General features: G+C 37.8%; 1 protein-coding gene across 1 annotated transcript in view; it reads right to left on the bottom strand.

The window, feature by feature from the left end:
* Nucleotides 1–19665, bottom strand: part of Lonrf1 (LON peptidase N-terminal domain and ring finger 1) — a 32973-nt gene that overhangs the window by 2570 nt on the left and 10738 nt on the right. Inside the window, exons 2-11 of the mRNA XM_048330703.1 lie at nt 18265–18383; nt 16520–16642; nt 13478–13627; nt 12367–12604; nt 12177–12273; nt 10076–10190; nt 6900–7021; nt 4289–4447; nt 4011–4173; nt 439–591 (exon numbers count right to left, since the gene is read on the bottom strand). Of these exons, the coding sequence (XP_048186660.1) occupies nt 439–591; nt 4011–4173; nt 4289–4447; nt 6900–7021; nt 10076–10190; nt 12177–12273; nt 12367–12604; nt 13478–13627; nt 16520–16642; nt 18265–18383 (1439 nt within the window). The remainder of the gene's footprint in view (nt 1–438; nt 592–4010; nt 4174–4288; nt 4448–6899; nt 7022–10075; nt 10191–12176; nt 12274–12366; nt 12605–13477; nt 13628–16519; nt 16643–18264; nt 18384–19665) is intronic.

The following is a 19665-nucleotide window of genomic DNA, read 5'->3' on the forward strand; positions in this document are numbered from 1 at the left end:
TAAGCATCGCAGCTCTGCCTAAGTAAAATGTAGTGAACAGCGCTGCTCTACTAATCACCATGTATCCAAAGACAAGGTCAAGGGCTGGGAATACGGCTTAGTGGCAAGAGTGCTTGCTTTACATACATGAAGCCCTGGGTTCGATTCCCCAGCACCACATATACAGAAAATGGCCAGAAGGGGCGCTGTGGCTCAAGTGGCAGAGTGCTAGCCTTGAGCAAAAAGAAGCCAGGGACAGTGCTCAGGCCCCGAGTCCAAGCCCCAGGACTGGCAAAAAAAAAACAAAACAAACAAAACAAAAAAAAAACACACAAAACAAAACCAAGGACAAGGTCAAAGGAAATACTGCACTAAGGAAAATGAAAGAAGAAAACTTCAAAGTTATTCATGCAGGCTTGTAAAACAGTGGAACTTTTGGAAGCAACATAGTCATCCTACCTGAAGGTTTTCTTCTCTCTCAGGCATTGATCCAAAGTGTTGAAGGATCTGGCTTCGAAATCTGTCTCTTAAGTTCTGAAACCAGCTACAGGCTTGGAAGTACACCAAATCATGAAGCTCTCGGAGGGTCTTTACCTCATCTCCATTCTCGACCTAGAAAAACAGCAATTAGTAAGATGTCAGTATTTAACTTGCTCACTTCGTCGAGCCAGATGTGGTGGAACACACCTGTAGTCCCAGCCCTCAAAAGGCGTAGGCAGAAGAATAAGGAGGTCAAGACCAGGTGGGCTACATAAAAACGGTCTCAAAAACTTTTTTAAAATTAGGAAAGAAAAACAGTAAAAACACGGAATACCCATTTCAGGGCTAGATTATCAGAGTATTGTTCTTAGGCTCTGAGATCATATATTTCTACCTCACCAAATGCTAATGGAACCATCTGGAAAAAAGACAGCAAGGTCTGACTTCTACCAAACCCTGCTAACCTAGCAATACAGTATCACAGAACCTGATGACAGTCCCCAAGGGAGAAAAAGTAATTTCTGGTTCAAAGTTTTACACAAATTTGGGATTCCTTTTGTCTCTTGAAAGTACACACGTGCATGTGTGCGCGCGCACACACACACACACACACACACACACAAAACCAGAAAAGGGCAGCTACCACAAATAAAAATAAAAAGTGAGGGGGAGAGGGGTAGAATGCAGACTCTACACAGAAAGTAGTCACAGGAGAAAGATAAGCACAAATCACTATTTGTACACGGGAACTGGGCCAAAACACTAAGATAAACAAAAAATCAGCAAATAACCTGGGATAAAAGATAGTAAATCCTAAGGTGGAGAATATATTACATGATGCTCAACTTCCACAGGACCAAGGCTGTACCTCCACAATCCTACTGAGAACCTTTAGAGTCACAACATGACAAATGTAATATTAAGTACATCTGTCTTTCAGTCCAAGATACAGGGGCCTCACAACACATGTGGAAGACCTAACTCATCCGTCGTGTATCAATTTTTTCAACACAACACACTTATGTACTATTTGCTACATGCCAGGTAGTGTCGCATTACATTAAGTCACCTGAGCAAAGAGCAGGCTGACTCGGCCTTGCGTACTTCAGGATGACTAACACAAACAGCAAGGTGAATGAATACATCTTGAAATGTTAACGGTTAAGACTGTATCACAAAGAGACAAAGGAACACACTTTTTACATTTAAGACAAGTTAGAAAAAAACTAAAAAACATTTTTATTTGACATTCTTTAAAACCTTCTGAAGGGCCTGGTACCAGTGGCTCACACGGGTAGTCCTACTCAGGGAAAGTAGTAATCTGAGGACCTCAATTCAAAGCCAGCCTGGGCAGAAAAGCCACAGGGACCCTTATCACTAATTAATCAGCAAAAAAAAAAAAAAAAAAAACACACAAAAAAACTGGTGGACTGGCGGTAGGGCTCAAAGGGTAAGTGCCAACTGTGGGTAGAAAAAGCAGAATGAGAGCTTGAGGCCCTCTCTGAGTTCAAGCCATGGTATCAAAAAACCACAAAGAACAAACTAACAGCCCCCACCCACTGAGCTGTACCTTTGAAATAATTTAAACAGTAAACTTTATGTTGTATGTATTTTAAAAATTTTTTTTAAAAGAAGAAGGTGGAAAGTTATTCAATAACTGAAGAATTCTGGTCATGGAATGTCTATGTAAGATTTTAATCACCAGCTAAAATACAAGGGACTAATACGTACAACAAACACACATCAAACTTGCAGCTTGTTAAATCTGTTTCTATACATCCTTACAAAATACAAGAAGACAAACAGTAAGCTTTAGTAAAGAAGAAAGGAGCAGAACTTTAAGGCTGAGGTAGACACCGAGCCAGACAAGAAACAGAAATTTTAAAAGCAAATTTTTTAAGATTAAGAACTTTATTCCAACAATAAAACAGAATTTAACATTCCATTAGAAATCACAGAAAATGAAATGGCTATAATGAGAAAAAGGCTTTCATATAAAAAAAAAAAAAACATTTGAGAAGCTTTTCCAGAACAGAGGAGAAAATTACTGTAGAGGACTTGAAAAAAATTTAGATATTCCTAAAACTACAAAGAAAACTGCTTTTAAAACAAGGAGAACTACTTTCAATCTGCTACTCTATTGTTTGGAATTTATATACATTTAGCAACATTCTCAAGGGATTTTGCTACCATATCCCATTCATAACAATGCAAATTTACCTAAAATTAAAGTAAGGTTCTTAGTTCTACAAAAGAATAATGTCTTTAGCAATTATTCCACTAACCAAGAATGCCCAAGGCAAAGACTGTAGCAATCAACTAAAAATTTCAACTCATACTTCTCTCCTATTGCCGAGTAAATTATTCCAAAGTCACTGTTGTAAGACAAGGCAGATCACACCGCACCACTCAATAGAGTGGCAATGCAGTAGAGTGATGCAGCACAGAAACTTCGAGTGTGGGAGGTGGCTCACAATCATCTTCAGCACACTACACAGGAAATCTTAAGCACGTCAACACCTCTAGATGGTGTTCTCCTCATCTGCTGATTCTGCACTGTATGAATTCAATGAACTAATGTTTGTGAAAATGCCCAATATCAATATTCAACGAAGGTTAAATGAAATGAAGAGCCTAAACATACCAATAAACAAATTATAATGAAAGACTGATGCTTCCATAGTGCCTTTCACAAAAAAAAATTGCCTTTGATTTGAAATTTATATTATCACAAGTCTTCTTTCTAGAACTTCAACTGACTATAATAGGTAGATAGTCAGACGATAGAAACATCCAAAGGGCCACACTCACTAACCCTTTTCAAGCCATCACCAAACCCTATTCAGCAAAGGTATTCTCAGCACACACACTGACAGGCTTGTTCTACGATACCCTAGAATTTTAACACAGCATCCAACTGTGTCTTTGGCACAGAAACGATCTTAATATATACAACAATTCTTAAAGTATTTTGTGTTTAGGGCTGGGAACATGGCCTAGTGGTAGAGTACTTGCCTCGTATACATGAAGCCCAGGGTTCGATTCCTCAGCACCACACATATAGAAAAAACCCGAAGTGGTGCTGTGGCTCAAGTGGCAGAGTGCTAGTCTTGAGCAAAAAAGAAGCCAGGGACAGTGCTCAGGCCCTGAGTTCAAGCCCCAAGACTTGCAAAAAAAAAAAAAAAAGTATTTCGTGTTTACTTGTACATCAGTCTATAGTCTAATTAAATCAGCTTTGATTGCTAATAAATTCAATAACATAAGGCAACAATGAGCAATATTTCAAAACTTAGGTAAACCAGAAGTTCAACTGAGTCAGCTGCATTAAATGACTACTATATACGTACAGTCTAGACTGGTACCCTTGTAAAAATGAATGGCTATAGGTTCTAGTCTCTCAAGTTAAGCTGATTCAAAAGCAAGGTAAAAGGTAACCGGAGTTAAGCTTCCTACGTGGTAGTGCTGAGGGTCTCTGATAGGAAGAACTGGTTCATATGCCTAGAAAATGGCAGCCTGTATCCCTGCCCAGTATAGGTGAACATTCCCAATACCTTAACATCTTCCAGATACTCAATGTCTGCAGTGCAATATCCGTCCTTCATTCCTCTTTTTAAAACCCTAAAACGCTTTCCTCCGACTGTGTCAACCACCGACCTCCCATCAGGAAGGAAATGTACATTTCTAATTTGTAACATGCATCCATAATCTGCAAAACTGAAAGAAAAACAAGTTTGATTAGCATCAAAGAACAAGTATAAGCATGCAACTTGCTCTATTTAAGGGAAGTTCTAATATAAATAGAGCTATTTAAGTATACAAAAAAACATACCCATTTTGTGTATCACTGACACACATTCCAAATTGCTTGGTTCCGGTCTGTATACTTCTTCGAATCATTAACCTGTATCTTGGCTCAAATACATGCAGAGGGCAAGGCACAGTGGGGTAGGCCATGGTGCAAACAAATATCGGAACATTCCTGGTCAAGCTGAAGGAGAAGAAATTGTAATGCTATCAATCAAAGCATCCAGCAAAAATAAGAAAAGTTCAGTTGTGACAATTAATGTAAAAAAAAATCAATTCTAATAAAATGACTTTAGTTTCTTCAAGAAGAATCAGCACCCTCTTCATTAAGTTCACACTGATGCAATACTAATACTAAAATTTTGCTTTTGATTCCTCTTATTTAAAAGAAAAGGCTTGGGCTGGGAATATGGCCTAGTGGCAAGAGTGCTTGCCCCCTACACATGAAGCTCTGGGTTCGATTCCCCAGCACCACATATATGGAAAACGGCCAGAAGGGGCGCTGTGGCTCAGGTGGCAGAGTGCTAGCCTTGAGCAAAAAAGAAGCCAGGGACAGTGCTCAGGCCCTGAGTCCAAGGCCCAGGACTGGCCAAAAAAAAAAAAGAAAAGGCTTTACCTCATCTAGGGAAGGGAAAAAAAGTGAGGGTGTAAGATTTCACAAGAAATGTATTCACTGCCTTATTATGTAACTCTACCCCCTTTGCACAACACCTTGTCAATAAAATTTAACTTAAAAAAAAGGCCTGACTTTTCAGATACCCAGTTACCATAATAAATTATCGAAAAAGAATTATGTCACTAGTATTTATTTTTCCTTTAATCTTTTTGTTGGCATCAATTATACAAGGAAGTATATATTAAAAACTAAGACATAAGACTGATAACTTACTCTTAAGTAACAATAAGGAAAAAGTGAGTTTCTGCAATAGACAACAATTCTTAGCATTAAGATACCATTTCTTGCAGATACCCGAAATGATGCCACGCAGTGACAACTCTGCCAGATAGGGGGGGTAAGAGAGTGATAAAGGCAGGGCCCGTTTTGGGCAATGGTATGAGAAAAAGTGGCATTGTGGGGGCAGTCTGAAAAAAGTACACACAACTGGCTCTACAGATCAGGAGTCTTATATTCTGGGTAGGAAATATTCATGTATTTGGAACCAACTGGCTTCTTTTTAGACATTAACGCACAAGAACTATACACAGCAATGCAGCACTAAGGATAGTAGCCAAATCTGTAACAAAAAGAGGAAACTGGGAAGTCTGGTTTGCCCTGCAATGGAGTACCATGTTTTCCCCTGAAAGCCAAGTGTGACGCTGACGTGGAAAAGCTGCGCAGTGAAGGGAAGAGAAGGCAATAGAATAATGCCATCCAAACCTGGAAAAAGGACACGTGCCGACATGCCATTCGGGTTACTTCCCTCATTCTCTAGTTTTCCTGCCACGCAACTATTAATTACTAAGCAAATATTAATATACACATGTTTACGATACATGCTTAAAAATGCCCCCATTCAGGAGCAAGGAAGCTCTCTCGTCTCTCTCCATCACGCTGAGCAACCTGGGCGAGAGGACTGTGCCTCCCTCTCTTCTTCCGTGTCTAGGGCATTCATCACTCGACCTGCTTGTATTACTTTATTTCAGACTCTTAGGTGTACCTTCAGCTTTCTTAAATCTAGCTTTTTCAGCACGGGTCACAAAGGATCATGAACCTCATGTCAGAATATTTTCTATAATAAAACCACACGATAAATGACCAATTCTGTGGGAAGACAAATGACCAGCAATCCCATCAATGGAAAGTCAAACGCCTTTCTTCTCTTGAAGGCCAGTAGCCTTCTGAAGACGTTTCATGATTACATATGGAAGTCTACAAATAATTTCTTTCTTAGAAAACTTACTAAATAGAAACAAGATTATGCTATTTTTAGCATTTTCAGTCAAAAGAAAGCTAAGAAATGCAAACCTGTGAAAGAAATTCCAAGATCCATGTAATTGTTGAAAGAAGACATTGAAAGAAGAGTAGAAAAGAACCAAGGAAGAGGTCAGGGCAAGCAAAGCCGGTAGAACAGACCCACCACGATGAGCCACCGGTCCCTGGTGAGTGCTGTGTCTACTAAATCCCAGTCACGTCTGTCTGTTTCTGCATTACACTAACTCAGTCCGGCTACCAGGCAGGGTCGTGACTATGAGCCTGGTCCCTAAGTCACTCCTTCAATTTCAGTCTTCAGCTCCCTTTCAAATCTCCAGCTGGCTGAAAATCCTTTGCTCTCCCTCCACCTTCCTCTCTGTCATGGCACAGAGAAGGCTGTGGTCATCACCATCCACACTTCCTGTTCCACCTCTTTACTCTTACTCCATTGCCTAAGGTCACTGCAGAAAATCCATCCTCTGCTTTAAATACAGCTTGGGCCCAGAGAGCTAAGTCAGTAACTCCCCAGAGACCACCTGGAACCTCCCTACTGAACTCCTATCAATTCTGTCTGTTGAGGACAGGAGACGCTAACCAGTATTTGTTTAAACTATCTTCCCTAGACTATTGCGGTGACAGGTTCAGCTTAGTGGGGAAGTTTCTCTTCACTATTTTCAATGGTAGTATTTCATAATTTGATTAGCTTTTATGAGAAGAAACTTACTGTGAGAGTTCAGCAGTTTCTTCATCATATATTTTTTTTCTCTCAGACAGTTCATCAGGCAGATACTTCACTATTAATTCTTCCAACAGTTGTGTGACACAGTACCTCCTATCTGCTAGATACTAAAAGACAATATTGTTTTACATTCCAGTAGAAGTTTTCCTATAGTATAAAACAGGTAAAACAGTTTAACTGGTATACTTAAGCCTTTATTACATACTTGAACAGTGGATTCTGAGTAAGTTTAATTATTAAAGGGGAATATTACAATAGATGATGATATAGAGGTAAACCTGTCTGAGATTCTGTTTCAGAGCAGTAAAGACAAATATTTACAACTCGAACTGGCCCTGTATGTAAGACTTCTTACTATTACCACAAATCCTTCCTTGGTAACTGTCCTGCACCTGTCATCTCCCACAACAAAGGACAATTTCCACCTGACCGCTCAAGGGATTAAAATTATCATTGTTAACTGAGAAACAAAAAGCGGCAGTAAGGATGAAGAAAATAATGCATTTGCTTAATTGAAGAAAAACAAGGTAACCTGTTGTTTGTCTTTGGTTTTTTAAAGCAAAGTCTACACAGTTTTGTTTGCTGGGAGCTCAGCCTCCGGAATGCTGCCTTTACAGCTCTGTGTCACCAGACTCAGTTTTGTTTCTTAAGGGAATTTTTCTTTTAGGTTTTCCTTCCAATGCTACTATCACTTAGGCTTTATGAAGACACTGCTTCCGTTGTAGGATCCACACAAGATGACATGTTGGTGCTACTCCCTAAGTACTCCGACAAATTCCTCTCCATGTGCACTTTTGTGTCGTTCTGTGTTTCAACTCCTACTCTCGCCTCAGCGGCACACACGCACCCTCCCAAGTCAGACTCTAATTTTCCTTTTTTCATGGAGCCTTTTTTAGTTACTCCATGTTCTACTGCTTTAAAACAGAAAAGACACTGCCTCTTGTATTGTACAATTTGGATGTTGTATTATATGCAGTTAAACTAAAATCTGCTTTATAGCCATGACTAGGTCAGAGTGTGTACCCAGGCAGCTAATACCTATTTGTTAAATAAAAGTAGTAAGGAAAAAATCTTGGAGAAATAAAAATCCTAAGACATGGAGAAGCCCTCCTTTAATGTGAAGGGATTAGGGAATGTGGAAGTTTGGAAAAGTGGTTATCCATGTGGTTTTCAAACCTGAACATGAATCAAGGCTTGCTACACTATGAATTACTGAATTCTACCCCTGAGCTTCTGGTTTAGGGGATCTGGAAAGAGATCTGACGAGTTCTCAGGTCATACTAGTGGCTCAGATGGTCAGGGGAACACATTTTAAGAACCACTGGTCTATGAAATACATCCTTGAGCAGAAAATATGTATACAGACAACAGTTTATCTATCATAAGATTAAGCCATCTTACAGATATGATAAAAGCAGTCCTCTTACCTTTTTAAAGACAAAATTGAATACCCATGTAATTAAAATTGAGGAAGTATAACCTTTTTTACATTACTGATGGGAGTCTAAATCTGTGTAACATCTGGGAAATCATGTTAAATGCCTCATAAATACACAGCCCTTGATCCAGTAATTTATCCTCCAGAAAGATAAGGAAATAGTCAAAAATGGTTACAAACACTAGAGTGCAGTTCACAAAAGCATTATATATTTTAAAAAAGAAGAAAACTTATATACTCGGTAACAGAATTATCATTATGCTGTTCTAAAAAAAATCTTTAAAATAAAGTTAAATAAAGATAAGTAGAAAAATGCAAAACTATAGTACTTCCAATATTATTTTAAAGTTGATGATATAATATACACAATATATTAGTATGTATAAGTATATAATATATACATGAATATTAACTATACATATTCATATATTAATACTTATATATGCAATATATATTATATATAGTTAAGATTCTGATCTTACAAATGGTATTATATAGGGTATCTTCCATGGTAAATGGGATAAGCATTTTTAAACACACTAATTAAATATAATATATGGCACGTTCTATTTTCAAATAATGCTTAGTATATGTTTTTCTTCAAACTATTTTTAAAGATAAGGTATCTCTAAATGAAAGAATGTCGTTAATAGTTAATCTGGAACAGAATCTTAAGTATGCTATAGAGTTATCTAAAAAAAGTGGGAAAATAGCATGTTTATAATACCTAGTTAAAAATGTCATTGACAATCTCTTTAAGAGTGGCACTATGCTAGGTTTCCTGACATTGAAAACACTTTCAAAGTGATTTTGTTTTACATATGAGGTTGGCATATCACATATCCAATAAAACAACATTAAATGTTACTATGCTAGTTGTAGAGCTATGTTTTCTCTACAGAAAATAACTGACTATTCAAAATGTTCTCAATCCTCTTGGTTTTTACACATGTGAAAACCCCTCTTTCTTTAAACAACGCTGTCGGTTGCCACAGAGAGCACTGCGTGAAGCTGTCACTGCGCCTCGCCAGGCCGGAGCCACATGGGGCTGGTCTCCAGGCAGGACGGAAGGGGGGCTGTCCTCCCATCCCCATCACTGACTTGGAGACAAGGAATGTGCGAAGCCAGGATCCCCTTCTTCTTTTTAGCCTGCCGCTCTCTCGAGCTACACTGAACAGAGTGGTGAAAGCACTCATGGCGGCTCCTAAATTAAAGTTAACCAAATGAAAATCACATTTCCTCCGTCACACTGGCCACAAATTCTGTGCTTAGTCACACGTGGCTCGTGGTTCCATACGAAATAGCAAAGGCACGGAGCGTTTATCTTAGAGGAGAGAGTCTGACACGACAGTTGTCTGAGGTGTTAAGGGAGCTGGAACAAGCCTTGAATCTTGCTTACTACTGAGGGCAAGTGGCAGTACAGAGCGGTTGCCCAAACATGGTCATCATTAAACTTGAACCTATCCCTGACCAGACACTGACTCTGACTCTCTATCCTCCCCCCCCTCTCTCTCTAGAGTAGGAGGTGTCTAGTATCTAGATAGAACCCACCACTTTTCTCCAGTATTATTGAGTGGATGATAAAATGTTCCTTTTAGTCACCCAACGAATTCAATGTAACTCATTTTAAACAAGATAACCCTTACATCTATAGCTCGACAGGAACCACACCGTGTTTGAATAAACTTGAACGGAATAAGCAGACACCAATACAAATATTTACCTCTTTTAAGCTTTCTTTACAAAGCGGACAGTATGGTGCATGATCTAAACATCTCTCAAGACAATTCTTACAGAATGAATGTCCACAAGGGGTTGTTACTGGCTCAAAAAACAACCTGAAATCAACCAAAACACATTAGTTTTCACACTAAGGTATGCACTAGAAAAGCTTCAGTTAACAATGTAACTGCTTAGAAGAGGAACAGAATGATGGTGGGTGAAAAGGGAGAGAAGTGTCAGTGATACATCTAACTAACTACTCCCTGCTGCACCAATGGGAAGTTCCCAATCAACAAAGGCATCCTGCCAGGCCTAGCGTCTCACTAATCCAAAGGCGACGGGATGCCACGGCCAGCCCAAACAGAGACACATATCAATGGAAAAGAAACACAAGACTTCAAAGACTTAGTGCAAAATAAACAAAGCAAAATGTCTTTAACAGCTGCTAGTTTTTTATAGCCTCTAGATTCCCATTTTATCATCAACTTAAAAATGAGTCTTAGTAGTACAGAAGCTTTCCTATATGAATTTATGTACAATAGGAATACAGGCAGGTGTGGTATCACACATCTGTAATGCCAGCACTTGGCAGATGGCAGAAGGGCCATGAGTTCAAGACTAGCCTGGGATACACAATAAGATACTGTCTTAAAAACAAAATAAATATTACCAATGAATTCTAAAGAGCTGTTAGGCTTAATTTTAGATGTGAATCACAATGCAGAAAACCTGATTTACCTGATAATTATTTCCTGAAACATAATATTTCTGCTTTCCATAGAAATACTCTTTCAAAATATTTAGTCTTCTAGAATTGCTTTGTAGCACTAATAGACATGGGGATAAACCATGGAAGTACATGGAGTGATTGGTACATGCCTAACACATATTGATATTGAAGGTTACAACGAGCAGCTATACAATAATTCCGTATAATACTGGCGTAGGCATAAGAAAGAATGGAAAGGCTGCCAAGGCACACTACCAGGCTCCAGCTCAAATCAGTTGGAGTGATTAAGAGTTGGGTCATTAACACATCATTTTAAATTTATAATTGCAAATATTCGCGCCCCCCCCCCATCCAAAAGCCTTGTGTGCTTTTTTTAGGTGGTGATGGGTAACGGCACACACAGAATAACTTCTATTACATAATAAGGGAAATGTCAATCAAAGGAGAAGACACGCACTAAGAAGCAGAGAAGAGGAGGGAATCCAAAGTTTTCCCTTACACCAATATAAAGGTTGGGACTCTGAGAGGTGGGGTATCCAACTTGCACTCTCTCACACAGGTAATGTAATTCTACTTTTCTTAATAAACATTGTCATTGCTTTCACTATTTCTCTATCAAACTATCAGAGAACTCTTGCAGAGATGCAAGAATTGAGGCTCTGACAAAAATTTCAGTAAAAGCATCACAAGTATCCTGATTACAGAATCCTTTCCTAAGTTTACTTTAAAAAGATTTCAGGGGCCGGGAATATGGCCTAGTGGTAAAGTGCTCGCCTGGTATACATGAAGCCCTGGGTTTGATTCCTCAGCACCACATATATAGAAAAAGCCGGAAGAGGAGCTGTGGCTCAAGTGGCAGAGTGCTAGCCTTGAGCAAAAAGAAGCCAGGGACAGTGCTCAGGCCCTGAGTTCAAGCCCCAGGACTAGCAGAAAACCAAACAAAAGAAAAAGATTTCATAGTTAATATAAAATACAAATAAGATAGAATCATTCATATAAGTGTATGTAAAATTTGTAATTAGAATTCTTACCCAAGTCGAAAATCCTGGATATACCCAAGTTTCAACAGTAGCATCTATCAATTTCATAGGTCCTTACAACTTCCCCTATTCTTTTTATACATAAGCCATTGTAGTCTTTTAACACTGCAAGAGACTATGCAAATATGGACGCACTTTCTAAAAAATGAAAATGGAGGCTCAGAGACTTAGTTATTTATCCAAGGTATTAATGGTTAAGCCTAGAACTAAAGCTCTTATCTTCTGGTATTTATTCCAGTATTGTTACTTTATATTATCTATCATTACCTCCATTGACATTGTACTATGTTTACATTAATATATACTTCCTCTATGAAAGGACATATACTTACCTCATGCAGAGAGAGCACTCAAAATCTGAGGCATCTATTAATTCTTCAGGGATGTCACCATAAGCTAATGCAAACATACAAACTTCATTGGGAGTTTCTGTTCAAATAACAGGGCGAGTTAGCTTGTTTAGCAAAGTTTAAAGGCCATTTCAAATAATTAAGTTAATGGAAATGTAGTGAAAATGTTTACCTCCTTGCTTTTTGAGCTTATTTTTTCCGTCTTCATTTATTATCACATCCTGTTCTAAGAGAGACAACTTCCTTTTCAGTAGCACACCTTTTTCCTGGGCAGAAAGCAAAGGTTCTGAGGACACCCTTTTCAACCCATCCCCTCTGCCAGGCATTTCTGTTAAATTTATAGCCTGTACGGACCGCGCACGGTTTAAGCTTCCTTTGACAGGCTCTGAAGAATCCTCCCGTTCCTCATTCTACAGAAACACAATGAGAAAATACAATTATTTCTTTACTATCCTCATTCTTTTCACTAGAATCAAACTGAAATTAAATTTCAATTCCTTGTATTCATTTTAACACTTACATAAGAACACTCACATTTAATTCCATACCCTGACAAGTAAATGATTTTTACTAGCACTTATATAACCCTAGGAATCAGGTTGACTTATGCTATAGATGAGGCTTAAAGCAGTTATGCAAGTACAGCTGTTTATATTCAGAATAAACTACAATAAAGTATCCTAGGAGAACAAAAATTTTCTGATAGCTAAGTGATTTAAAATTATAACTAATGGGGGCTGGGGATATAGCCTAGTGGCAAGAGTGCCTGCCTCGGATACACGAGGCCCTAGGTTCGATTCCCCAGCACCACATATACAGAAAACAGCCAGAAGCGGCGCTGTGGCTCAAGTGGCAGAGTGCTAGCCTTGAGCCAGAAGAAGCCAGGGACAGTGCTCAGGCCCTGAGTCCAAGGCCCAGGACTGGCCAAAAAAAAAAAAAAAATTATAACTAATGGGTAAATACATAAGAAGTTTCAGTATAGGAACTGGAGGTGTAGTCAAGTAGTAAAGCACCAACTATGCAGGAAGAAGCTGACGGAGTGTAAGGCCCTCAGTTCAAATCCCAGTACTAGCACATTTGTACACGTGCGCCCATGCACACGCGTGCACACACACACAGGCACATGCATATAATTCCACTATAAATGAAATGCTACAGACAAAATCCTATTAAGACAACTAGACAAGACCTTAAATAGATTCTTTTGCTTGAAACTAGGAAAATAAAGAGCTTCATTTATACAGAAACAAAAGAACTTGAGCCCATCTCTTCCCACTCCTTACCTGTTTTAAGCTAGTATCACCAGAAGAGTGAGATGCTTGTATTACTGAAGAAAAATTAGAAGGTCTGTTCTTAATCCATGGTAAAGAACTCCAGGAAGATTCTTTCAGACCTTCTTTTAAGTTTTCAGGTAATAATAAATCACATAAAATCTATAAGAAATATAAAAATAATAGAATATAGATAATATCCAGTTAAGAATAGCAATATAAATTTACCCAGTAATTAAGAATTTTCAGGAAGTTTGAAGCAGGCATTTTTAATAAACAAGAAACAGGTTATTATAGTACCATGAAAAGCCTCATACCATTGAAGTGTGCCTCAATAGGAAGCAATCACTTCTAGAAAAAGAGGGATTCTAAACTTTGAAAGGAAGCATAGAGTACCTGAGAGAAGTATACAAGGTAAAAGCTAGTTTTTAATATAGGATTATTAAGACAGAGGGCTTAAAAGAAGTATTTACTCCTGAATATTAGCAAGCCCTCTCAAAACAGTTCTCAGCATTTATCAGTGTGTATTTTCAGGCCGGGCTTGGAGTCTGGGAATATTTATGTGAAACTGAAGAACCTGGACTTTACAAAATTCTAAACTTTCTTGTACTGTATTTACACTAAACTTCTCACTGAATAAGTAACTTGTGAAGCAGTACCTACTGCCCACCACTTGGTTTTAAGCAACAAATGGCAGCTTCCCTCCAACAAATGGGAGTTAAACTGGGAGAACCTTTAAAATGTTGTAGAGTCCACGTTTTGGGGTGCTTACAAACATGAGTAAATAAATCTAAAACTCTCACAGTAACAGAGTAGGTTCATGAACATGAACTTGGCCAGAAGAAAATGGAAGGGAAGACTGTTTAATGTGTGTGTGCGTGTGTGCGTGTGTGTGTGTGTGTGTGTGCGTGTGTGTGTGCGTGTGTGTGTGTATGTGTGTGGTATGCGTGTGTGGTGAGTGCCTGTGTGCTTTCTGTACTGGGGCTTGAACTCTGGGCCTAGGTGCTGCTATCCCTGAGCTTCATTTCGCTCAAGGCTACCACTTGAGCTACAGCGCCACTTCTGGCTTTTATTGGAGATAAAAGACTTTTTTGCCCAAGCCCCATTTGGTTAGTGATTTTCATTGAATAGTGATTCTCAGATCTCACCTCCTAAGTAGCTAGGATTATGGGTGTGAGCCACCAGTGGCTGGCGGGTGTTCTTTCTGTCCAAAAATATTCTATTTATATATACAGCAGGGCAAGTCTTAAAATCAAAATATGGATTATTTCTCAACTGTACTTCTTCTCAAATACACAAAGTAGATCCATCCATTCAAAATATAGAAGTGTATATCTATAAACATATATAAATGAAAGGTACTTATTGGGATGGAGGTGTGGTTCAAATGATTGAGTATAAGCCATGAGCAGAAAAGCCAAGGGTTCAAGCACCACACAGCACACACACACAGGCACCAAAGCGGGGGGGGGGGGGGGGGAGGTCTATTTTAAGTCAGTGACCACACGATACCTACTAATACAAGGAGACATCGTTTTGGACCTGAGAGCTGTGCTCCTATGGTGGCTGCTTGCCTAACATGTTTACGATTCAGGGTTTGATCCCTAGCAGCATAACATTACATTTTTTAAAAGCTAAAATTTAAACAATCAAAAATTTGTATACATTACATTTCTTCTATCATCTAAGTACTAAGAAGGCCCAACCCTGCTGCTTAACGTCTAAGATCAGATACTCACGGGGGAATGTAGTCATTACATTTCCTGCATCTACCCTAGAACTAAGCAATTCTACATCGAAGTATTTTTCAAAGAGATGTAAAATATATGTCCATGAAATGACTTGGATAAAAATATTCATAAGAGTTTCATTATGATACAGTATGCTCATATAATGGAATATGTGTTTGGTTAATAAGAAAAGAATGGGGCTGGGGATATAGCCTAGTGGCAAGAGTGCCTGCCTCGGATACACGAGGCCCTAGGTTCGGTTCCCCAGCACCACATATACAGAAAACGGCCAGAAGCGGCGCTGTGGCTCAAGTGGCAGAGTGCTAGCCTTGAGCGGGAAGAAGCCAGGGACAGTGCTCAGGCCCTGAGTCCAAGGCCCAGGACTGGCCAAAAAAAAAAAGAAAAGAATGCATATATATATATTACTTATTGAGAAAACAACAAAATAAACCTTGAGAATGTATTTTATGATTTTATTCATGTGAAGTTCTAGAAATGTTTTAGAGTGATAAAAAGTCACTACTTTGATACAGTGCTGTTACACTAAGTATTTCTCAAAATTCACTGAGTCATAAATCTGAAGAGCTATATATACTGTACCTTAATTTTCAGAAAAGCTTATTGAAAAATAATTTTAAGCCATCATTTATTTGACTGTACTAAGCATAAAACAGTTAAGGATGTCAGCATCATGGGAAATGCACTATCAAAAGCTCATTAAAGTTTGCAATCACCAGGGGGGTCACAGTAACAAACACAGAATATCAGAATTTTTTTTTTTGTTAGATCAGTGAGCTAAGAGATGCAAGCCTCAGAGGATATAGGAATACAGTTCAAATTTTCATATTTTAAGGTACATAAGAATCTTTTTAAATGCCTGTTAGAAGCATTGCCCTACTTCCAGAGATTCTGATTCCAAGAACTTACAATACATGGGGTCCTGGAACCTTTGTGTTTAACATTTACCCTAAGATGATTGTTATGTATGTATGTATATATAGACATATATATATACATGCATTCATATGAGGTCAGATAAGAAATTTTGCACTTATGGAAAGATGTCACATTCAAATAGTCTTGGATTTTGGAGCACTTCAGATTTTTGAGATTCAATCTATATCGGAGCATATCTAAACTAAGCAAAGATAGCGTATTAATATATCTGAATGAACTGTTCTGGTTTCATTAAGAACTTAATAAGTACTTGTCAAATTGCTCTTTCATTAATATTTAATCACTTCTTACATTCTTATTCAAGTCAGTATCATTTTTTTTTAAATGCTGTCTTAGTCCTGTCTTGAAATATTGGCAAACTAAGTACCTTTTCCACTTGTAGCTTTGCAGGTGCAAAATCTTCATCAAGGGCTAAGCATTGAAGAAAGAGTTGTAAGGCATCACCTAGAAAGCCTGCATCCTGAAGTACTTTCCCTTTCCTGAAGTAGACCTTCAACAAAAACACAAAAAAACCGTTATTTATAGACCTGCTTTTTTTTTTTTTTAGGAAAATCACAATCACAAAGTCTGACTGGAAACATGGTTCTAAAACTGCATGACTTTGAGAAAGCCAAAGCACTAATGGGAAATTGAGGCTGGAACTTGTCAAAAACAGCAACATGTGTTCCCTCAATCTTAAGAAATTATTAAAGATTATTTTGTTACTAATTGCTGTTTGAGGGAAAAAAGGAAATGCTACATAAAATTAACTGACTTTAAGACGCATCAAGATTAAAAAATTATACTTGACAAAAATATAAACCAAAAAGCTCCAGTATTAGGATGGTCTGTCAAAAAGTGTCGAATGGTCATATTGTCTAATGTCGACATTACATTTAAAGTCCTAGGCAAATTTTCTTTGGCATAGGCCACGTGGCTACTGTATATGTTCTTGGTACACTGTGTATTGTATATATGTCTGCCTGACCTAGGGAAGGGAAAGAAAAATAGGGTGTAAGATATCACAAGAAATGTACTCATTGCCCTACTATGTAACTGTACCCCTTTTGCACAACACCTTATCAAAAAATTTGTTTAATTAATAAATAAATTTTAAAAAAAGTGTCGACTGGTAAGCTTTACAAGCGTCTTGCTTATGTGATTAGGATAAGGAATCATCAGTATTAAATAACATTGAAATAGCCCAAGCACTGTGCTAGTCAGCTTTAGGTACTACTTTAAGTGGCTGAAGAAAATCATGTGTCCGTTTACACTTCAGTCCTAAGTCCACAGGGTTCCTTTCTCTTAAGCAGTCACAAAGCTACTCATCCAAACCAATGTGCTCTTATTTGTAATATGTATTTGCTCTGTATTATCCAGTCATGCCATCAGGGAGTAGTTGTCATTTTCCTGTGTATAATTTTTAGAACATTCTTACTACACTATCTTTAAAGTCAGTTTTGAATGGGGAAGGAAAAAATTTTAAAAAAATTACTTCTAGCTTCTAGAGACAGACCAATGTCACAATTCAAGAATTAATGACCTGTGATATACATTCTATGTAACTAGTTACTATATATATATATATATATATTCAAGTCTTTTAAAAACCATATGTGTAAGGTTACCCCATGTGTCTACATCTCCATATAAATTCACTGTCTAATCACTCTATTGCCATTACATTCAATTTTCCCAGCCTCGAGGACCTAAGCTCTTTCCACTTAACAAAATCTTCAATTTGGGTCTATCCACCCTCATAACAAGCTGTATTTCTATTTTTTTTTTAAGTTTTTGCAAGTACTTATTTTAATATAACAAAATTAAATGAGGGAAAAATGAAAAAAAATAAAGGAAAACAGTTGTTGTTCCCCATGAAGGAGTTAAAAGATTCACAAGCTCTACTTCTTCAGAAAAAATTGGTATAACATTATATGTTTTTCCTGTTGTATGAATCTTCTTTCATTATACAACAAAAATTTTAATATAATTGAATACTTTCCCAGATAATATAATTTACTTCAATTTTGAACTTAGATTTCTAAAACACTATTTGGAGCCAAAGACAATGTTGTTACAATTTATAAGCATAACTGAAGTTCCCCATAGTTGGCACTTGTATTTTAATTTTACCTCAGGCCAATTTGGAAGTTGAAAGAGAACCCCATTTAAGTCTTCAATGGCTGCCTTAAACTCCTGGAGGCCAGCATAGGATTCTGCTCTGTAAATTTTTAGAGTCAGGTCATTGGGCTCTGAAATAGATATTTTACAAGGATATGGTCATTTCAGAAAGATTATATAATCCACAAACACTATCATATCACTCTAAGACATGACTTGTGACTCTAGAGTGAATAACTATCAAACCAGAGTTTATAAACCAACTATTACAGATGCACAACTCATTTTCATACTATATCATGCCTCGAAGTATTGTCAAAGCCCAGAATACTTTAGTGAAGGGAATCATGGCTCTACAGACAACTGGCAGCTGGAGGCACAGCTCAAGTATAGAATACTTACCTAGCAAGAGCCAAGGCCCTGAGTTTAAAACCCTCAGTACTGCCCAACAACAAATACTAAAAAATATTTGTATAACTACTTCTAAGAAGATATTTCTTTTACAGAAAGAGTAGGCTATACATTTTTTAGACTATATGTTTTACATGTTTAGAAGGGTTGCATTTTTTTAAATTAAATCTAATGTTTTTGTATTTTAATGTAAAAGTGGGTCCTGTTGTGAAGGCAGTACATAGACCAGGACTGGGTCTTCAGAGTTTATCCCTCAGGAAGAGGGCTGCTGAGCAGAACCAGCTTTCTTTTGGGGGCGGAGAGAGGTGGCAGGACTGGGGCTTGAACTTAGGATTCAAACCCTTAGCTTCTCACTCCAGGCTGGCACTCTACCACTTGAGCCACTTTCAACCTTGTGGTGGTAACTCAAAGAGTCTCAGACTTTTCTGACCTGGCTGGCTTCCAAGTGTAATCCTCAGTTCTCAGCTTCCCGAGTAGTAGCTAGGATAACAGGTGTGAAACACTGGCACCTGGCTCAGAATCAGCTTCAAGAGATCAACGTTTTAATGCTTGCCCCTTAATAGTCTTTATTGTTAATTTCACCAGCCTCGACACCTGTACTTGAGAAACCAAATTACTGTTCAATGGCATTAGGAATTTTAGATACTTGGTCTACTTACTGATCTGTAATCATCAGTTACCACAGGCATAGAAATCTTTAACTGAAGCCTAAGCAAAAAGTTAATTTTCAGTGTTATTAGATACTATTCATTTGAGTTTTCTTTTAAATCTACTGATATTTTTTAAAAACCCTATTTTACAAAATAAAAAGTTTATTGTGTGAAGGGCATAAAGACCTTTAATAGCTCTTTCCTACTTTAGACATTTTTTGATTCCGTGGAAACTGGAATTACATTGCTTCCTAAATTTTACATCAATGAGCAATTTTATAGAATCAAGTTAATACTTCCTAGGAATATACTTTATAAAAAGACATGCCTAGAATATTGTCTTTTGTTTCAT

This window comes from Perognathus longimembris, chromosome 21 (genome assembly GCF_023159225.1).
Source record: "Perognathus longimembris pacificus isolate PPM17 chromosome 21, ASM2315922v1, whole genome shotgun sequence".
Classification (NCBI taxonomy): Eukaryota; Metazoa; Chordata; class Mammalia; order Rodentia; family Heteromyidae; genus Perognathus; species Perognathus longimembris.